Source organism: Vigna unguiculata, chromosome 5 (assembly GCF_037176805.1).
Source record: "Vigna unguiculata cultivar grain cowpea cultivar isolate G323 ecotype 2 chromosome 5, ASM3717680v1, whole genome shotgun sequence".
Taxonomy (NCBI): Eukaryota; Viridiplantae; Streptophyta; class Magnoliopsida; order Fabales; family Fabaceae; genus Vigna; species Vigna unguiculata.
In genome coordinates this window covers 13,939,576-13,961,521 of record NC_140796.1, presented here as the reverse complement: position 1 = coordinate 13,961,521, position 21,946 = coordinate 13,939,576, and the positions used below count along the sequence as shown (strand labels likewise).

Here is a 21,946-nt window from a genome sequence, read left to right as displayed (position 1 = left end):
ATTCGACAAGAAAATGATTTTGGAGCAAATACCCACGTCAAGCGCCATTAGAATCACACTCAGTGCTTCAAATACATAATGTTGTCAAACTGTCCAAGGTTGAGCGATGGAAAACTTTAGCTGAGCGCCATAAGGCTGAGTGGTGGTGAACTAGGGCTGAGCACCACAAGGTTGAGCAATGAAAAGTGGGGTTGAACGCCATTCAATTCGCAAAACCTGGAGTTGAGCGTTGTTGAGACAAGATTGGGTAGTGGTACCGCTAACATGTCAAAAAATGGGTTTTTAATCTTATTTATCGCAAGGGTTTGGACCATTCCTCATTTTTCACGATAGAGAAACACTTTTGGGTGCTTGGAGACCCTCTTGGAAGTTGGTAGGAGTGTTAGGAAGCTCTCCCACTCCTCATTGGGTTTTCTCTTCCATTCATGGTGGTTTTTTCCCCTTTTGGGGTTAAAGAGGAAGATGGGTTGCGATTAGAGATGGAGACGTGAATGGCAAGTGCAATTGGAGCATAGAGTGGCTGCCAAGAACCTTGGGAGAGGCTTGCATCTTCTCTTTGGTTTCCATTTCTTCCCTATCTCTTCTATTTGTAAACCTTAGGTTCTCCACCATGGAGAGTTAAACCTATGTGTTGAGATTAGATGTAATAAACTGAATCTTGTGCTTTTTGTGATGTTAATCCATATGCTTTTCCATTTCTATGTTAGTATTTGATTTTCATGCTTAATGCTTGCTTGGTTTAGCCACCCATGTTTGATTTGTGGTTCTTGAAGTGTTGGAAAATGTCTTTTGAACCTAGAACTAAAATTGAATGCCTAATGGAGCTTCTATATAGGGATATAACATGATTCATTAGAAATCTTAAGACTCTTGAATTTAATGCATGATTTCACTTGTTGAAGATTCAAGGAATTGGAACTTGATGAGTTATTATTGGAACTTAAGAATAAGATTTGAGTATTCTTGTGAGTTGATTTTGACATGAAATTGGAATTTAGATGTTTGTGAAAGCGTGAGAATAAATTGAATGAAATCTAGTCTTGACAATTGTATATAATCTATGTTAAATTTATGTTGCACACCAACTATTTGATAAAATACCAAAAAGAGTTTCTTTGTGTTTTTGTGAGCTTTGTTGTCTATTTGAGTTGTGAATTATGAGATTTGTCATGTGTTGCACAAGTCCCTATGGAGAGAACAGTATATTTATTACTTGCTACATGCGACCAGTGCACTTGCAATTTTTCACATAATAGGAAGCTTATGAAATAGGTAGAGCATTCACTTAAGAGCTACAAATATGTGTTAGGATCTTAAAATCATAATTCGATGACCTACTATGAAGAGGGAGGAAAATAAGTTCATGTTTTCCAATTGAGCATTTCACAAGAGTAAGGTAAAAAAAGCACCAACACCCTTCGTGTTTGATACAACCTTTGGACATCTTTGAGTGAAAATGGGATAATACATCTATGGTCTTCATGGAAGGTTTTCCATTAACCCTCAATAAGTTAGATTCTTTTTGGGTTATAATAGAAAAGCTAACCAAATCTTACATCTTTGTTCTAATAAACATTAAACACTTTTTAGGTTGTCCATTTTATACATTAGGGAAGTTGTATGATTGAGGTGTCTTAATTTACCTTCTAGTATATTATGAATGTGAACTTGTTTGGCTTTAAGATTTTTTGTGTAATTATTTGACAGGTTTAATTTTTTTATTATATTTGTTTTGCATAAAAAATAGAGGAGTTTGTCAAATTATTGTTGAACAATAAAGATGAACTCTTATTTTGTAATATATATATATATATATATATATATATATATATATATATATATATATATATATATATATATATATATATATATATATATATGAACTATTATTTTGTACACGTGTTGCAACTAAAGTACGACTAGACAATAAAAAAATTAATTATAAAATTTATTTTGATTTTATTTTATTTGTGTTAGAAGTCCTACATCAACTAGAGATATAGTCAATTTGAGGTATATAAGTGGGTGCAAACCTCACATTACAGGTCAATGTTGTAGGGTTGACTTAGCCTTAAAGTCACTTCTCAACATGGTATCAGAGTCATGTGTTAGAGCCAATCCTAACGAAATTTGTTGACACACATTAATGTTTAGTCCCATGCTCGAGATGTATATACCTCAGCGTGAGGGAAGTGTGTTGAAAATCCCACATTGACTAGATATAAGGCCAATTTAGAATATATAAATGGGTGCAAACTTGTCTGTACAAGCCAGTTTTGTAGGGTTTAGTTAGGCTTAAAGTCCATTTCGTAACAATTTGTTTGATAAAATATAAGATGACGCTTATGGTAATACATATATTTTAAAGAAGTTTCTACTTCAATGAAAAATAAAAAATAGAAATATCCTATCAATTACTAAGAAAACAAAAATAGACAAATGCAGTACAATTAGTAACTAAACTTGAATTTGATAAAACAAGCTTCTAGGGACCTGTTCACTAGGTGAGTTTATTTGAGAAATATATAGAGCTTAGGGTGGTTGAGTCTTTGGATGAGAGTTGATTTCGTTAGGCAAATATGTGGGATTTCAATTATAGTGTCGAAGTTACTGAGTGAGACACCTTTTCACTAGGTGAGTTTACCTCTAAGGGTGTCTCATTAAGCAAAAAAGAGACTCGTTAAGCGAGTATTTGATGGCTGAGTGATATGTGATTATTGAAATATGAAGTTTCAAAGATGATTATAATGTTGATTTAATGGAATGTATTTTTAGATGTTGGAATATAGTGATTACATGAATGGATGATGATTTTATGGTAAGGGTGAATGTTAGGTGGCTTAGAGACTAGGTTTTATGCCATACAACTATTGGGTTACTATTTTTTTTTTATGTGTGGAAATGTGATATGAATGAGAAGGAGATATTGATGTTCCAATGGTGATAGTGATGATTTTCTGATTTTCCTTTGAAATGGTGTTTGAAAAGTATAATTAACTCTTATATTGTATGAATGTGGTAAATTCTAAAGAGAATTCCCATATTGTCCAATGTTAGGTTGTGTATTAAGTGGGATCCCCGGTTTTGAAATCCTCTTAATTCTACTAAACTCATGGGTTCATGTAAAGAGAATGAAGTTAAGGTGGTAAGAGTTGAAAGAAGTTCTTGGTTTACGGGATCAGGATGAAATAGTGTCATGGCTTGGAGGATTAGAGGAAGTAACCCTATCATTAGGAAAAATGTTAGTGCAGGAGAAAAGTTGATAGCTAATGTTTCGTGACAGTTGAAGATTCATGAGAGGAAGTATCCTACTTATGGAACTCACTTAAAGGTGTTTGACGATCATAAGTTCTTAAAACATCTATTTAATCATAGAGCAGCACAATATGGTGGAAGACGTTGTGAATATATATATATATATATATATATATATATATATATATATATATATATATATACATGTATATATATATACATGTATATATATATATATACATGTATATATGTATATATACATGTATATATGTATATATACATGTATATATGTATATATACATGTATATATATATACATATATACATATATACATGTATACATATATATACATGTATATATATATATATATATATATATATATATATATATATACACATGTATATATATATATAGATATATATAGAGATATATATACACACACATATATATATATATATATATATATATATATATATATATTAATATTAATATATTATTGTCTTAATTTTTAGTTTTATAACCTTTCTTTATTCCTACATATTTTTTTTTCTCTCTCTCTTTTCTGTTTGTTTGACTTTTTTTATATCCATCAAATTCACTCACATCTCCAAGGTAATTTTCCTCTTATAATAACTTTTATACTATTAAGTTCAAATGGTGTATTATTAACTACAACTAATCAAATAATTTTGTGTCTCACATTTAAATATTTCTACTCCTTTTTAATATTTTTTTATTTATTTTTTTCACATAAAAATATTTGACTCGTAATTTGAAATATTTAATCACATAAACCTTTTCGGTTAGGAGGTAATATAAAAAAAAAATTATTGTGTGTGATCCTTAATTTAGGTTTCATATGAAGAAATTTTGTTTTGTTAAAACAATTTTCATTATCTCCGATTCAACTACTTTGATATTTGAAAAAATTTTCTTAGATTCATGGCACTTTTCATCTCATGAAGCACTTAATTATACATTTGTTTCTTTGTGAGATTCATTGAATGGTATATCAAATTATTTTCAAGATACACATTTAATCCTTACTTCTTTTGAATATTTTTATTTTTATCATGTATAATATTATTTTTGATGATTTTTATATAATTATTTTTATTTTCTGAGTCATTTCATAAGTGTAAATTTACCATCACAATTGTACAAAGACAATACTTACTATTATATAGTAACTTAATGTCATTGTCATGAATCTTGATTATCACAAAATAGATTGAAGTTTCAAAAGATTAAATATATATGCTAAATTTCAATTATTAATTGTTTAATCTTTGTTCTTTGTGCAATTTTGGTTCCAATGGTGAATTATACTTTTTATTAGTATATAAAAAAGAAGATTTAATTATAAATTGGACAAAAGAAGTAAAGATACATTTAAAAAAATTAAACTTGGTGCACAAATTGTAATAATCTCTCATCTCATATATATATTTTGTTAGAATTGATGCACCAATATTTCACAACCAAGAGGGGGGTGAATTGGTATTAACAAATTTTGCCCAGTTTTAGCACTTTTGAAATTGTTTTGATAAAAACCTTTTCTTTTGAATCAATTGAAATAGTATGGTTTAATGCTTAATGTATGGAGCATTTATACTATGACAAGATATAGAGAGAAAGAGATAAAGCACACAAAATTTTTATACTGGTTCGATTCTTAAGAATCTATATCCAGTTCATCTAGCAAACCACAGCTAGAGATATTCATTATATCACAAGAATTTCAAGATTTACAAATACACTTGATAAATCTAAATTCTAAGATAAAGGAACACACACGCAAGGCATCCACACACTTGCAAACCCACACAACAGCAAGGCTATCACACACACTTGCTATAGACAAAAAACAACAGAAATAAACAGTTTCAAACTGTATCAAAACACAAGAACAAAGCCTACAAAATGGATTGAGTACACCTTTTCTAAGACTGAAATTTCTTCTTCTTGCTAAGTCAAAATTGAATGTGTCTTGATAGAATTCTTCAATAAGACCTTCCAAGATAGCTCCAAGAACCTGTTTCACACTTCTCTTTCTTTCTTTTGATTTAACAGGTTATTCTTGAGAAAGTGCAGAATCTGTTTTTATATAACAGCTGCAATCAGGCACGAACCTAGTCGACTACATTAGTTGGCTAGTCGACTATCGAAAAGTGCAGAAACTGTTTTTATAAACCAGTTGTTGTCAGCACGAGCCTAGTCGACTACATTAGTTGGCTAGTCGACTATCGAGGCAGCAGATTAATAGTTTCAGGATATTACATACATGTCATGTTAACCATTGTCATGCTATGTCATGTTAACAATTGTCATGTTATTATGGACATCATCAAAAATGTTGAAGAATAACAACATAGATGCAGATTTTTATGGATGTCATGATGCAGATTTTTATGCTGTAAATGTGAAATCAAGTATGCCTAATTCATTAAAATGTTGAAGAATAACAACATAGATGCAGTAACACAATTTGTATTTGTAGGAAACACTTTTGGTGCAAAAAGATTAATTTTTATGTCCTAAGAAACATCATCAAAAAGTGTTAAAAGTTGTTTTACTTACGCAGGGAATGATTGAAACTTTTCTTTACTTGTGCAACCCAAAAAATAATACCACATTGATTATTAGGCTTTTCACAAACCCTGCAAAACAAGTAAAATACATCTAGGTACCCACTTTGTATTTGGGTCCTTTCATGTTAGCAACATAGATGGTGTTTTTAAGCAACCAAAGATATTTTCCACTTGGAACACCAACATTTTTGAAATAACAAGAATTTGATGTATGACCATTCTTTAAACAATAAAAGCAAGATACAAAAGTTGTATTAAATGCCTTCTTAGGATGAAAGAAAAGATTTTTTAAAGACTTTTGTTTCTTTGAAAAGGAATATCCATATTCATCCATTACATCTTTTTGAGAATTAAGAAGAGTATCCAAGTTGGATTTTTCTACTGTAAACTTTGCAAGAGTTTCCTCAAGAAATTCAACTTTGTTTTTAAAGTTCTTGCAATCTTTACAATCAAAATTTTCAACTTGCAAGGTTGAATTACAATTACAAGAGGAGGTTTTATGAATGATGTCTAAATTTTCCAAATAAAAATCCAATTTCTTATTTGCCTCTTCTAATTGATCCAATCTATTTTCCAACTCCTGATAGTTCATCTTAAGCTTTTTGTTTAAACAATTAAGTTCATTTGCATCTTTATGCAATTCTTCAAATGTATCAAGAAGTTCATCATACTTTGCTTGAATATTAGAATTAGAAGTACTTATCTTGCTTTCTTGGGACTCAACATCAATCATGAAGCATGTGTTGACATCTTTACTGTTGTTGTTGCTTTCTGAATTGTTATGGCCATGTTCTTCAATGCTCTCTTAAGCTTTCTCCAAGGTTTCCCACATTTCTTTTGCATTCTTACATGTAGAAACTTTGTAGAATTCTTCCATGGTGAGTGCTGAGGAGATGATGTATCTAGCTCTAGCATCATATTGCACTTTCTTGTTCTCATCCGCAGTCCACAAATTGAAGTCTTTCTCAACCTGCACTTTGTTAATGGTATGCATAGGAATAAATGGTCCATTTACAATAGCATCCCAAACACCCATGTCAATGGATTCTAAAAAGATTTTCATTCTTATTTTCCAGAAAAGATAATTTTCTCCAGCAAACAAAGGTGGTCTATTGATAGAAACCCCTTCAGAAAACATTTGTGAAATATTGGCCATCTGTTAGGATCTAATCGACTATGTATTCGACTAACCAGCTCTGGTGCCACTTGTTAGAATTGATGCACCAATATTTCACAACCAAGAGGGGGGTGAATTGGTATTAACAAATTTTGCCCAGTTTTAGCACTTTTGAAATTGTTTTGATAAAAACCTTTTCTTTTGAATCAATTGAAATAGTATGGTTTGATGCTTAATGTATGGAGCATTTATACTATGACAAGATATAGAGAGAAAGAGATAAAGCACACAGAATTTTTATACTGGTTCGATTCTTAAGAATCTACATCCAGTTCATCTAGCAAACCACAGCTAGAGATATTCATTATATCACAAGAATTTCAAGATTTACAAATACACTTGATAAATCTAAATTCTAAGATAAAGGAACACACACGCAAGGCATCCACACACTTGCACAACCACACAACAGCAAGGCTATCACACACACTTGCTATAGACAAAAAACAACATAAATAAACAGTTTCAAACTGTATCAAAACACAAGAACAAAGCCTACAAAATGGATTGAGTACACCTTTTCTAAGACTGAAATTTCTTCTTCTTGCTAAGTCAAAATTGAATGTGTCTTGATAGAATTCTTCAAGAAGACCTTCCAAGATAGCTCCAAGAACCTGTTTCACACTTCTCTTTCTTTCTTTTGATTCAACAGGTTATTCTTGAGAAAGTGCAGAATCTGTTTTTATATAACAGCTGCAATCAGGCACGAACCTAGTCGACTACATTAGTTGGCTAGTCGACTATCGAAAAGTGCAGAAACTGTTTTTATAAACCAGTTGTTGTCAGCACGAGCCTAGTCGACTACATTAGTTGGCTAGTCGACTATCGAGGCAGCAGATTAACAGTTTCAGGATATTACATACATGTCATGTTAACCATTGTCATGCTATGTCATGTTAACAATTGTCATGCTATTATGGACATCATCAAAAACATTTCAGATACACTTAATCAACAACATATTTTTTGTATTTTAAGAAATAAAAGTTAGACACAAAATTATTTTTGTTTTCATTTTTCATTTATCATCTTCCTTTATTGTCTCTTTTCTCAATAATGAAAACATTATTTTTTATCTCATTAGCTTTTTGTTTATTCATTTTTTATGAATATAAAAAAATGTATCATGTATTTTTTCATAATTAATTTTTAATTGTGACTTAACTATAATATATTTTTCTTTTAATAATTTTGTACCTCAATTTTTTATTAAATTATGATAAATTATTTTTTAATATTATGTAAAAAAAAATATGTTGATAAAGAATAAAAGAATAAATTTATTATTAAAAAGTGATAAAAAAAAGAAGAAATTTATTGATGAAAATAAGATAGATTCAAATATTTTGAAACATTATAATCAAATTGTTTAGTAGATAAAATATTTTTTAAAGCATTATACTAACGACGAAATATAATGATTTTAAAATTATATTACTTTGGCATTTCCAACATTTTTAGTCAAGATCCGCCACTGCTCAAAATATACATAAATATAAATCTTTACAAAAGATGAGTCAAATTTTAGAAATATGTATTTTTTGTTTAGATATCGCTCCTACACCTACACGTATACATATACATATATATATATATATATATATATATATATATATATATACACACAAATATATATATATATATATATATATATATATATATATATATATATATATATATATATACTGCTCAAAATATACATACATATAAATCTTTACAAAATTTAGAAATATGTATTTTTTGTTTAGATATCGCTCCTAAACCTACACGTGTGTGTGTATATATATATATATATATATATATATATATATATATATATATAACTATGGTGAAAAAATGAGTCAGGTCGACCCATTTAGGCCGGCTTGTCCATACACTGTTAAAAATCGTTCAGGCTAGGTTGGCCGTCAAACAGAAATTGGTGAATAATCATAACCCGCCCTTTACAGGATGGGCTAACGGGCTAGGTCATGATTGTTTGACAATTTTTTTACTTTTTTTCTAATTTTTCTTAAAAGTTTTTTAGTTTGTTTTCAAATTTTTTATTTTTAAAATTTGTTTATATATATACATATAAATTAATATTAAAAACATATTTAATCAAATGAAATATTTTTTAAAATTTTAATTGATTAGTTAATGCTTTTAATTAGATAAATTAAAAGAATTATTATATTTATATGTTAAATTACTCAATTATAACTAATAATTGAAACTTAAGTTGTAGGTATTAATGATTTAAATTACAATATGGGCTAATGGGTTGAAATCTTCAACTCAACTCATCCCTTTTAACACGGGCTAATAGATTGGCTCATTGGACCCAACCTATTTTGCCACCCCTATATCTGATCATGTACATAATACAATCATTGTATGTCACACCACATCAAGCCATGCAAGAATAACATATTGAAATAAATTTTTAACTTTAGAAAATGTGTACATAAACATACATTTTAATAAACAAGTCATAATAATTCACTTTCTTTTAAAATCTAATATGCAACAACCTCATCGACATACGTACGTACATCTATACATTAAGGATATTGAACAAACACAATATTAACTAACGAAAAGATAATATCTCATCATATCTAAAACATAGATATATTAGCAAATCAAAGAATATAGGATGAGTGTAAATAAAATTCTTAAGAATAAAGGATTAGAACAAGCAAAATCATTAAGAATATAGATTAGGATAAACAAAATCGTTTAAAAGTGATAAAATGTGTGTGTGCACGTGTGTACGAGCATGTATATATATTAAATATAATTTATTTAATATTTTTGCATTGCAATTCACTTTTTATCTATAAAATTTGAGATCAACATACTAATAACTTTACGGTTGTACTAATATCTTTATCTTCTTAATTTTTATGTAAATATTTTACTTTTAAATTTACCTTTTGATATATTCCATTTGCTTTTTATAATTTTCAAACTTTTTACTATTGCACATATCATTTATTCGTTTAAACGATGATTTCAAATTTTTTATCTTAAATTTAAATCTCTTAAATAATATTTCAAATTTGAATAAAACATCATAAAGACAAATAATTATATAATATAAAAAACTTAACTGAAACACTCATTTTATTAAAATATTATAGAATAGTCATGGATATAGTATAAATTAATCATAGACAACAACATTGCACGAGAGATCCTTGTTGGATACAGTAACCATTCATAAACCCCTTTCCTTGGCAATCGTCCTTGCAAGTTGGAGTGCAAGCGCCGAAGCACTTAAGATCAGCATCTATCATTCCTTTTGCTGCTTCTTCTGCTACTGCTACTTCTCCTGAGTTAATATCATCATTAAAATTATATTAAATCTCGTCTTAAAATTATACAAATTTCACAATAAATTTATTTAAGAAAAAAAAACTAGAAATGAGAAAAAAAAAAAAAACACCTTCCACTGATTATATGCTAAATACTAAATTGGAGAAATGAAAATAATGTCTTTTTTAAATACAATTACCTGATACCAGAATCAAAGTAACAAACAAAACACTGAAGAGAAAAGGATGACAGAAGCGAGAAGCCATTTCAAGAGATTCTTATTTTTGTGATGAGATGAATGTTTCATATTCTACTCATTGTATATAAAGGCAATTGGCAATGTATCATGCACTACCTCTGTTATTGGAGATAAAAGAAAATAAATAAACTTTTGGTAAAAAAACCCACAAAAAAGTTATTTAATTAATGATTTGTTTAACAGATTGATACTTCAAAAGTTAATTTGTAAATTCTTTTGTTTTTACTAAAAAGGTTTGTATTTTCAGGGTGTTATTTAAGTATTTTCATTACTAATTAATAATTTCATTAATATAGATTGTATGTCATTTTAACCTCTTAAAATTTTAAATTAATGATGTTATTGCTTTTTTCATTTTAATTTTAAATTATCTCTAATTCTAAATTAAAAATATTTAACAAAAATATGCATTTTAATATATACAAATTAAATTTTGTCTCAATTTGGAGAGGAAAAAAAATGTTAAATTTTAAAAAAGAAATTAGGACCAAATTGAAAATAATTAACGAATATTGAAACCAAATTGAATATAAAAAACTGGCTCTGACACGTGACATAATATTGGCTTGACACGTGAATTTTTTTTTTAAATTAAAAAAATTTAATTTAAAAAAAATAAAAATCACAAAATGACATGTGGCATGATATGAGCTTGATACGTGTACATTTTTTTAGAATAAAAAATTTAAAAATTTAAAAAAAAATTAAAAAAAATTAAAAAAAATTAAAAAAAATTAAAAAAATTAAAAAAAAATCACAAAATTACACGTGGCAGTTACACATTCGTTAGCAATTTTAACCGTGTTAGCGAAAATGACCAAATTGAATAAAATTGATCAATACTAGGACCAAATTGAAAAAAAAAAAACAAAAGTGGGACCACATTGAAAAAACCGAACGAAAACTATCACCAACTACTATTTAAGCCTATTAATAAAAATACAACATACACTTACACAAAATATACATAGATATAAATTTTTACAAAAGATAAGTCGAATTTTAAAAATATGTATTTTTTGTTCAGATATTGCCCCTACACCTGTACATATATCTAACTATGGCTGGCAAAACAGGTCAGGTCGACCCATCTAGGCCGGCCTGTCCGTACCCTGTTAAAAAGCGTTTAGGCTAGGTTGGCTGTCAAATAGAAATTGGCGAATAATCATAACATGCCCCTTACAGGATGGGTTAACGGGCTAAGCCATGATTGTCTGTCAATTTTTTTACTTTTTTATTTAATTTTTCTTAAAAGTTTTTTAGTTTGTTTTCAAATTTTTTATTTTTAAAATTTGTTTATATATACATATAAATTAATATTAAAATCATATTTAATCAAATGAAATATTTTTTAAAATTTTAATTGATTTGTTAATGTTTTTAATTAGATAAATTAAAATAATTATTACATTTATATGTTAAATTACTCAATTATAAATAATAATTGAAACTTAATTTGTAGGTGTTAATAATTTAAATTACAATAGGGGCTACCGGGTTAAAATCTTCAACCTAACTTGTCCCTTTTGCTAATAGGCTGGCCCATTAGACTAACCCCTATATCTGATCATGTACATAATACAATCATTGTATGTCACACCACAACAAGCCATGCAAGAATAACATATTAAAATAAATTTTTAACTAAAGAAAACATGTATATAAACATACATTTTAATAAACGAGTCACAATAACTCACTTTCTTTCAAAATCTAATATGCAACAACCTTATCGACATACATACATCTATACATCAAGGATATTGAACAAACACAATATTAAACAACGAAAAGATAATATCTCATCATATTCAAAACTTAGATTTATTAACAAATCAAAGAATATAGGATGAGTAGATATGGCAAATAAACTCGTCCCCGTGGGTATTGCCCGAACTCGTCCCTGTTTTGACGGGAAATTCCCGCATTGACTGGGTATGGGTATGGTTATGGGAGAATCCCTGACTTTTTCAATTGGGTATGGGGATGGTTATGGGGATGTACATATCCCCGCCATAATACTCGTCCCCGCTATATCTCCGTCATCATTTTAATTATTAAAATATTCACAATTAATTAAGTAATCATATATATATATATATATATATTATTTTATTTTTTTTCAATTTTTTATTTCTTCTAATTATTTGGTTTGTCATGAAACTCATTTGCATCTCCAATATATTTTTCATCTTATCATAACATTTATGTAATTATGTTAAAATGATGTATGTCAATTAAAAAAAATTTTATGTCTCATATTTGAATATTTTTATTATTTTTTAATATTTTTATTTATTGTATATTTTCCTTTCACATGAGTATGTTTAATACTCTCAATTTAAGTGTTTAATAGCATAAACCTTTCATTTACTAGGTAATATAAAAAAAATTTACTTATTTTTATTAATATTTGTTTCATTTGAAGAACTCTTTTGTTTCGTTAAAACAAACATTTCTCAACCATTGAGTATATATGTTGATATTTGAAAAGTGTTCTTAGATGTCTGAGGTATTTTTCATCTTATCATATCCTTAAATATACATTCGTTTTCCCACTACAAGAATTTTACTTATTTTCGGCGAAATATTACCGACGGATCCATTTCCGCCGCAAATAGTTGATTATCGACGGATTTATCGACGAATATCGTCGTCGAATTTACCGACGGATATTTCCGTCGGTGATCCGTTAATAAATGGTATGAGAAAGCTATTCTGTCGGTAATTGCGTCGATAAAAGTGTTAAACCCTTGTCGACGGATTATGCCGTCGGTAAATCCTTCGGTAAGGGCCTCAACAAAATGACTTAAACATTTCAGATTTCATTTTCCCCGCAACACTCACTCTGAACCCTCATCCACCGAACACCTTTCACGGTCATTCATTGCCATCACGACGATGGTCTGGCACCGCGATGTGGGTTTGCTACCAGAGATTTGAGAGGAAGGACGGTGTCCCCGCACAACTGCTACTGAGGGTGTCCCGTTCGACTAGACCGTCACGGTGTCGTCGCTGCCATTGTTCTGTTGCTGCGACATTGGCGGAGAAAATTCCGGTGAGTAGGGTTTGATTCTCTTCTTTTCGCCATCTCATCCCTCTATTATTAATTTCGTGTTTTTGTTTGTGTGATGAACACTGAGGCTGCGAGGGATGATCGTTGTTTCATAGTGCCACAGTTTTTGGGATAGCTCTTGGCGCGATAGAGGCTGCTAAATTGGTGATTGCACCATCGACGGAGGTTAGTGGAACTGATAATGTTAACTGTGGAGGAAGTGTTGGCAACTATATGTTTAGTTTATCTTGTGTTGTTATGATGCATATGCTTTTCTGTCAATTTGTCCCTGAGCATTTGCAATTAAATATAACACCTATGATTATTTGATGTTGTCATGAATTGGTGTTGTGCTTTCATTTGTTTAGTTGCGATTTGGCCAATGTTGTGATTAAATGCTATTGTGCTTTCCTTTGTTTGGGTCTGAATGGGAATTTGCACAATTCCAATTGCATGATTCTAGTTATAAAATGGGCTTGGTTTGTTCAAGAATGGTTCTTGAGGCAAATTGGGATTTAACTCGGGACATTGAACCAATAATCTGTATGGCAGCATTTATAGCTTGTGAAATTTGTTATTGAGTCTTGGGCTTAGTTTTTGTTTCCTTTTCTTTGTTATTTATCTAGCAGTGCAAAGGCCTAAGTTTGGGGGTGTGATAACTCCCAGTTTTGTAGTAATTTTAGAGGCCAAGATTGTATTTGTGTAAGCTTTATAGAGTGCATTTGAGCATGCTACTTGCATTCCTTATCTTGGTGCAGTGAAATCTATTTAAGTGAGGTTCTAATTCAGTTTCAATCTATTATTTCTTAAGCCTCATTGCATTCCTAATTCTCTTGCCAAATCCTTTAACACGGTTGCTTTAGCCTCCTATTACTTTGAGTGATTGTTACGTTAATTCTAATTAACTCCAGCCTTTGATTTTTGTACCTTAGTTTCTAAAACTAAATTAACTCTAGCATTTGAATTATATTTCTTTTTCCTACCTTTCACGTTTAGGCTTTGGTTAATAGCAACCTATTCCTACACTAAGACTAATACTCATTCTAGTGGCTTCTTATATAAGCCCTAATGCAGAAATTAATATAGTGACAAGCTAATTAAGTAGTTATGAACTTTTGTTCTATTGAAGTTTGTATATGTTGTTTGTATTTCATTTCAATTTCTGCCTTTGCCTTTGATTCATGTTGTAATGGAAATTTGAAAACTTTATCATTTTATCTTGATTATGATAGGGGAGGAAAGGGTAAGGGTCAGGGAGGTTGTGGACCTAAATTGACAAGAGTTGCGAAGGATTCCCCTAAAAGGGTTGTATTTTTGTGAGGTATTTCTTTCCATTTGCCCTCAATTTTTACATTTCTTATATTCATTCATTATAATTTTTAGCAGAGCATACATGGCTGATTTTTGAGTTATAAATGTGATGAGTTGATGATCTTTACATGTAAAAAGACATAAAATTAAATACAAAGAAACTTGGTGCCTTAGTCACGTTGTATTGCTCATTAAGGATGATGTTCTACTATTGGTTCATAGTCAAGAACGTCAACCTTGCTTTCTTTCTCATCTTTAATTAACTATTGTATCAATATTAATTTTGTTCTGTGGTTTTGTTCTTAGTCACTTTATGTGTTGTGTGGTTGGTTTAATTGGTAGAGTGGTTCAGTGGGTTTCCTTAAGGGTAGTTGGGTTTCTTTAGTCACTAGTATTTTGTTTTTTGTTGTTTTTTGAGTGCTTCCAAAACCAGTAATAGAATTAATGATGCATTCTACTCCTCATTTCAATTTTTGTTGTTTTTTGAGTCTTATATACAGCCACTAAAACATTGCTTTGAATGTTTAATCATGCATACAAGTTAGGAATAGAAAAGTATTTAAATTTGAGTACACTGCTAAAAATGTAATTATAGCAGAGTAACAAGCGAACCTCTTTTCTCAATTTCCTCTCATTCTTTTCTACTGCACTTTGTCCCTCTTATGTTATAACTAATCTTACCATTTAAGGTTTGTAAGATACGAAATAGAAATTGGTAATCAGAGGTTTCCTTTCATGTTGGACTTAAGTAGTAATAGGTTTATTACTTAAGCCCCGTGTTCTTTGACTACCACAAAAGTAACATTGTCATTGTTTGCCTTCTCACAGAACATGGGTGAAGTTCCTAGCCACCGTCGTTGGGTGTATGACCGTTGTTACAGTGGTAGGAGAGGCTTGAAGGAAACTTTTGTGATAGGAGTTGAACAGTTTATTTAGACTGCTCGACAATATAAATATTATGCTCTTGAGGGAGGGATTAGATGTCCCTGCGTTAAGTGTGAATGTACTCATATTTTGAAAGATGAGGAAGTTAAAGTTCATTTATACAAAAAAGGGTTCATGCCAGATTACTGGATTTGGACATTTCACGGTGAAGAAGTGCCCTCTGTTTATTCGGGTAAACATGACACACATTTACCTAGTTCAAACACGGTGGATCATACCTCTGAGATGAATCAAATTATGTATATGCAAGAGATGTTGAGTAATGCTCTTGACCAACATGATTCATTTGAAGAAGCAGACGAGAGTCATTTAGAAGAGTCTCCAAATGACTTCACTCAGAGATTTTACAATTTATTAGCAGATGCCAATGAACCTGTATTTGAAGGGGTTACAGAGTCTAAATTGTCAGTATGCATTAGACTTTTGTCCCTCAAATCCAACTGGAACATTTCCAACCAAGCATTGGACAACATTGCAAAACTCATTTTAGATCTAACACCACCAAATAATTCTTTGCCCAAGAATTACTATGAAGCAAAGAGATTAGTTTCGAAGTTGGGATTGGAGTCTAAGAAGATTAATTGTTGTATGAACGGCTGTATGCTTTTCTATGACAATGATAATGGAAAAAATGATGCATCTTTGCTCCAATGCAAATTTTGTGGACACCCTCGATATTGTACACTCCATGGAGGCCAGAGGCAAAAAAAACCAATTTCATTGAAGTCCATGTTCTACTTGCCTATAATTCCAAGACTACAAAGAATGTTTGCTTCAATGCAAACAACACAACATATGACATGGCATTATGAGAACAAAATAGAAGGCATGCTACGTCATCCATCCGATGGACAAGCTTGGAAGCACTTTGATCGAAAGCATCCTTCCTTCGCCAGTGATCCCCGTAACGTTCGACTTGGTCTCTGTTCAGATGGATTTAATCCGTACATCCAGGCATCGTCATCACCCTATTCTTGTTGGCCTGTGATTGTTACTCCTTACAATCTTCCACCTGAGATGTGTATGACTAAGCCTTATATGTTTTTGACGTGTATAATACCAGGTCCATCTAATCCAAAGGCATCGATAGATGTTTATCTAAAACCTTTGATTGATGATTTGAATAAGCTGTGGAGTGGTATTTGGACGTATGATGTTTCAAGGAAGCAAAATTTCCTAATGAGGGCGACTTTGATGTGGACTATTAATGACTTCCCTGCATATGGGATGTTATCCGGTAGGAGCACACATGGTAGATTAGCTTGTCCGCATTGTATGGAGCATACTAAGTCGTTCACATTGAATTATGGTCGGAAAAGTTGTTGGTTTGATTGTCATTGTCGATTCTTGCCAAGTGACCATCCATTTAGGAGAAACACTAGGGCATTTCGCAAAGGAGAAGTTGAAACGGATGGGCCACCTCCGAGGTTGACTCCATCACAACTTTGGAGAAGAGTCAAACATTTTCCAAAAGTGACTGAAAGTGGTCTCATAAGGATCGATGGGTATGGAAAGTGGCATAATTGGACTAAAAAAAGTATCTTTTGGGATCTTCCATATTGGAAAGATAACTTGCTAAGACATAATCTTGATGTCATGCATATAGAAAAGAATTTCTTTGACAACATCTTCAACATAATGATGAATGTCAATGGTAAGACAAAAGATAATGACAAAGCAAGAAGAGATATTGGTTTATATTGTCGGCGCAAAGACTTGCAGTTGAAGTCACAGGGCGATGGGAAGTGGCTCAAGCCAAAAGCAAATTATACGATGACAAAAGATGAAGCTAAAATAGTTTGTCGTTGGATCAAGGAGCTTAGAATGCCAGATGGTTATTCTTCAAACTTGGCAAGATGTGCTGATATTGAAAAGGGTAGTATTCATGGTATGAAGATTCATAATTGTCATGTATTCATGGAGACATTACTCCCTATTGCGTTCAGCTCGTTGCCGATACATGTGTTAAATCCTCTAATAGAAATTAGTCAGTTCTTCAAAGACTTGTGCTCAACGACACTAAAAGAGGATTCATTACAAAAACTGGAGGAAAATATTCCTCTTATTATTTGCAAATTGGAAAGAATATTTCCTCCAGTATTCTTTGATAAAATGGAGCATCTCCCTATTCATCTTCCATATGAAGCATGGCTTGGCGGACTAGTACAATATAGGTGGATGTATCCATTTGAAAGGTGATATGATTACTTAATTGTTTGAACTTTGAACTCTTATTCTCATGTTCAATTCTAATGTGCACATTTTTTATTCGTAAAGATTTATGGGGGATTCAAAGCGTTCTGTAAAAAACAAAGCCAGAGTAGAAGGATCCATTTGTGCAACTTACTTGCATCGTGAGACCACATACTTTTGCTCTCACTATTTTCAAAACTTCACGTTGTGTCCGAAAAATCGTAGGAATGAAACACAATGGCAAAGTCAAACATCTGAGTCAACATTATCGGTGTTTAAACAAGTTGGTCGTCACGCAGGCAAGGAGTGCACTTATTGGTTAACTGATGTTGAATTCAACTCTGCTCATGTGCATATGTTAATTAAGTGCACTGAAGTTAAACCGTACCTTGAGTAAGTTCTAATCCCATTGTCTACTACTTAAACGGTAAATTCCTTTTAAGGTATTTGTATTCACTGTATTGTTAATCTTCCTTTGACAGCTCATTCCTTGTAGCTGAGCAAATACCTCAAGGAACGTCTTCTACCAACATATACTCAAATTTTCCTCATTGGTTTAGAAACCAAGTGCAGTCTTCTTAGTTCAAGAACCTTTGTTGCTAAAGTTGACTAAACTTTCAATTTTCACACAATTTTTAGGTTTACAACGAGCCATTATGTGTTAGAAATCAAGAGTTAAGGGATTTGGCAAACCAACCCATGAGATGCGTGAAGGAGTGGCACACATACTTTGTCAATGGATACAAATTCCACACTAATGCATGGTCGAACGGGAAGAAGACAATTAATTGTGGTGTGTACGTGAAGGGCCTCACAGAGGGTGGTTATGATGATTTTTATGGAATAATTCATAAAATATATGAGCTAGAGTACAACACCTCTACTTATCCAAAGAAAGTTGTTCTTTTTTATTGTAAATGGTTTGATCCTTCTAGAAATGGTACAAGATTACATCCTACGTATAATACTGTCGAACTTCAAATCAATTTAAGATACCCACCATTTGATCCATTCATTCTAGCAAATAATGTTAAACAAGTTTATTATGTCCCGTATCCAGCATTTCGGAACATCAACAAACGTGGTTGATGTGTTGCAATACAAACTAAGCCTAGGGGTCGTGTTGAGTCAAATAAGGTGGAAGATGATATTCCCTATCAAGTTGATGAAATGTCACATGCCCATCAAATAATTGAAGTTGAAGGTGTCTCTACATTGCATGACCTTGGTGGGGATGGTGAAGAATTGGAAGAAGATGAAGTAGAAGAAGAAGAAGAAGAAGAAGACGACGACGATGATGATGATGATGAAAATTATGAAGTCATGAACGATGATAGTGATGATGATTAATTTTTAATATTTATAATTTGTATTGTGTGTCATTGTTGTTGTGTAGTTGTAACATGACCTTTTACCTTTTAATATTTGTACGTATAATTTGACATTAATATTCATCGTTTATTTATTCTAATAGTATTTATTGAAAATAGTGCACAATGTCATCCGGGGGTCCACCTAATCCTGGCAAGGGGAAAGAGGTAGCAAAACCAAAAAGGGCACCAAAAAGGCCACGCTACCTAATAAAAGTTCCTCCTGCAAGACCATCCACATCTAGTCCATCCACTCTTGCTAACACACATAGTGCAGCCTTACAGTCAACCTCTGTAGGTCTTGCACCCATACCATTACCTTCCCCATCCGTTCCTGCAGTTGAACCCACACCACCTCCTATTATGGTACCCATACCACCTCTTGTAATGGTACCCACACCACCTGTTGTTATGGTACCCACAGCACCTCCTCTTATGGTACCCACACCACGCCCTCCTTTGGTACCTACACCACGCCCTCCTGTGGTACCCACACCACCTCCTGTGACGGTGCCAATGCCACCCCTTTTTGTGCTATCACAACCTTCTTCTTCACCATCTACTGCTGTTGCTGCCATACCTTCTCCATCATCAGTCCCTTCACCTAGTGATCCTGCCTCTTCTGGTCCCACTGATGCAGATGCTGCTTTTGTTGACCCTCCTCCCAATGAACGACCCACGATTGAACCTTATGGGAAAGGGTAAGAATAACTTCTCCCATCTTAAAAACTATTTTCTTTTACATGACTTATTTTACCTTGCCCTTTTGTGAGTTAATTTTCTTAAATCATGTGCAGGTTTTATCCTTCTAGAGTTGCTTCCCAGGCCATCACAAGGTCTATTAAACAACAATATTTGACTGCTTGGTCGACATGGGGAGCAATACCTCCAGCAGATAGAGATGTATTTTGGCAACGCTTTAAGGTAAACATATCACCAATCTTTTTAAATATTTAATAATTGTGTATGTTAATCATGCAATTCAATTGATGATTTGTACTTTATTCGTTGTCGCAGAGGAAGGTTCAGTGGAGACCTGAACATGAAGCTCAAATTCACACAAATTTTAACTCTAGAGCTTCACATAGGCTCTCGGAGATGTTTAGAGAGGCCAGAATTGCAGGACAACGACCTTATTGGCTTGGGGATGATGTGTGGAATCAATTGCTGACACATTGGAATTCTCCAGCCTATCGCAATAAATGTATTACAGCCCAAAGGAACAGAGCTTCCCCCAAGGGTGGGAGCCTACACACAGGCAGTTCCATTACTACTCATGAGCATGCCATTCATATGGTAATAAACTTCTCTCTTAAGTAATTCATCACACTCTGAATTTTAATAATTTATGCTTAAAAATTAACACCATATTTTGTTTTACAGGCACAAGAGCTTGGCCGATATGTGCACATTGATGAGGTTTTTCAACAAACCCATATCCGTAAAGGATCCAGCGAGTATGTTGATGAAAGATCTCGGAGGACCCATGTAAGCAACACTTTCATTACTTTTCCATAAAAGTATATTGTTGACCCTATTTCACTAATACCTTCTTGTTTACTTGATAGGAAGAATTTGAAAATAGACTTTCACAGGTAAGATCTGAGCAAGGCTCTTGTGTTAGTCCATCAAATCCTAATGTTGATCCTACAACAGAAGACACAATTAGGACTCAGTGTTGGGTTGAGGTTGTTGGTGGAAAGAATAAAGGAAGAGTATATGGGGCAGGCCAACTTGCTGCAAACTCAGGTGCAAGCGGTAGCCTCAGGCGCCAACCGTCTTCTTCGTCTTCCAGTGCTGAGGACGTTACGTACCTCAGACAAAGACTAGAAGCCCGTGATCAGGCTTATGAGGAATTAAAAGGCCAATTTCAAAACTTACACAATCTGGTCTTGACATTGCTGCCTCCTGACCATCGTGCCCTTCAACAACCTCAATCCAACATAACACCGTCTCAACAGCAACCCGAAGCAGTCCAACCCAGCACAGTCCAGCCTACAGCAGTCCAGCCCGCACCAGTCCAGTCCACACCAGTCCAACCCGCACCAGTCCAGCCCGCAACAAATCCTGAGGACTCTGATTTGGATGACTACTTAGACTATTAGGACCAGATGTCAGAGTTACTCAGGACTATAGTTTTTAGTTTGATTGAGTTTTTCAGTTTGAATAATAATAAACACTTGATTCTTTCACTTATGTGATACGGATGATTGTTTGTAGTACTATCATTGAGGACTAGTCTTTACTTTGATTGAGTATAAACATTTGATTCTTTTACTATGTTTATGTTTAAATAATGTAGACATATATGTTTATGTTTAATATTGGAGTTGAAGTAGATATCTACTATTTGTTTAGAATGGATCGGATATTATAATTGGCTGGTCTGTTTCTGAATGTTTGTGATTTGCAAGTCTGGTTAATTATGTGCAATTTTGGCAAACATGCAGAACAGACTCTGCAGTCTGATGAATATTTACCAACGGCATT

General features: G+C 32.2%; 3 protein-coding genes and 1 long non-coding RNA gene across 4 annotated transcripts; 2 read left to right on the top strand and 2 right to left on the bottom strand.

Annotated features, from left to right (window-relative positions):
* Window positions 1-6,651: 6,651 nt before the first annotated feature.
* LOC146886106 (uncharacterized) lies at window positions 6,652-7,002 on the bottom strand. Its single transcript, XM_085673305.1, has one exon. It carries the CDS (start codon window positions 7,000-7,002, stop codon window positions 6,652-6,654), a length of 351 nt encoding a protein of 116 aa, XP_085529431.1.
* A 3,111-nt stretch (window positions 7,003-10,113) lies between these two features.
* LOC146886105 (uncharacterized) lies at window positions 10,114-10,610 on the bottom strand. Its single transcript, XR_014995144.1, has 2 exons — window positions 10,523-10,610; window positions 10,114-10,339 (listed from the first exon to the last, which is right to left on the bottom strand). It is a non-coding gene; the product is annotated as an uncharacterized LOC146886105 (long non-coding RNA).
* Window positions 10,611-15,779: 5,169 nt separating this feature from the next.
* Window positions 15,780-18,092, top strand: LOC114184378 (uncharacterized). The gene has a single exon (XM_028071691.2). The coding sequence runs from the start codon at window positions 16,008-16,010 to the stop codon at window positions 18,090-18,092; it is 2,085 nt and encodes a 694-aa protein (XP_027927492.2). The 5' UTR covers window positions 15,780-16,007.
* Window positions 18,093-19,582: 1,490 nt separating this feature from the next.
* On the top strand, window positions 19,583-21,561 carry LOC114184377 (uncharacterized). Its single transcript, XM_028071690.1, has 5 exons — window positions 19,583-20,157; window positions 20,254-20,380; window positions 20,474-20,752; window positions 20,840-20,944; window positions 21,025-21,561. The coding sequence occupies exons 1-5, from the start codon at window positions 19,583-19,585 to the stop codon at window positions 21,559-21,561; spliced, it is 1,623 nt and encodes a 540-aa protein (XP_027927491.1).
* The last annotated feature ends 385 nt before the right edge of the window (window positions 21,562-21,946 follow it).

Bases quoted from the DNA above. Each gene is read 5' to 3' on its own strand.
- LOC146886106 (XM_085673305.1), bottom strand. From the start codon at position 7,002: ATGGCCAATATTTCACAAATGTTTTCTGAAGGGGTTTCTATCAATAGA.
- LOC114184378 (XM_028071691.2), top strand. From the start codon at position 16,008: ATGCCAGATTACTGGATTTGGACATTTCACGGTGAAGAAGTGCCCTCT.
- LOC114184377 (XM_028071690.1), top strand. From the start codon at position 19,583: ATGTCATCCGGGGGTCCACCTAATCCTGGCAAGGGGAAAGAGGTAGCA. The intron at 20,158-20,253 runs GTAAGAATAACT...AATCATGTGCAG, and splicing joins ATTGAACCTTATGGGAAAGG to GTTTTATCCTTCTAGAGTTG. The intron at 20,945-21,024 runs GTAAGCAACACT...TTTACTTGATAG, and splicing joins AAAGATCTCGGAGGACCCAT to GAAGAATTTGAAAATAGACT.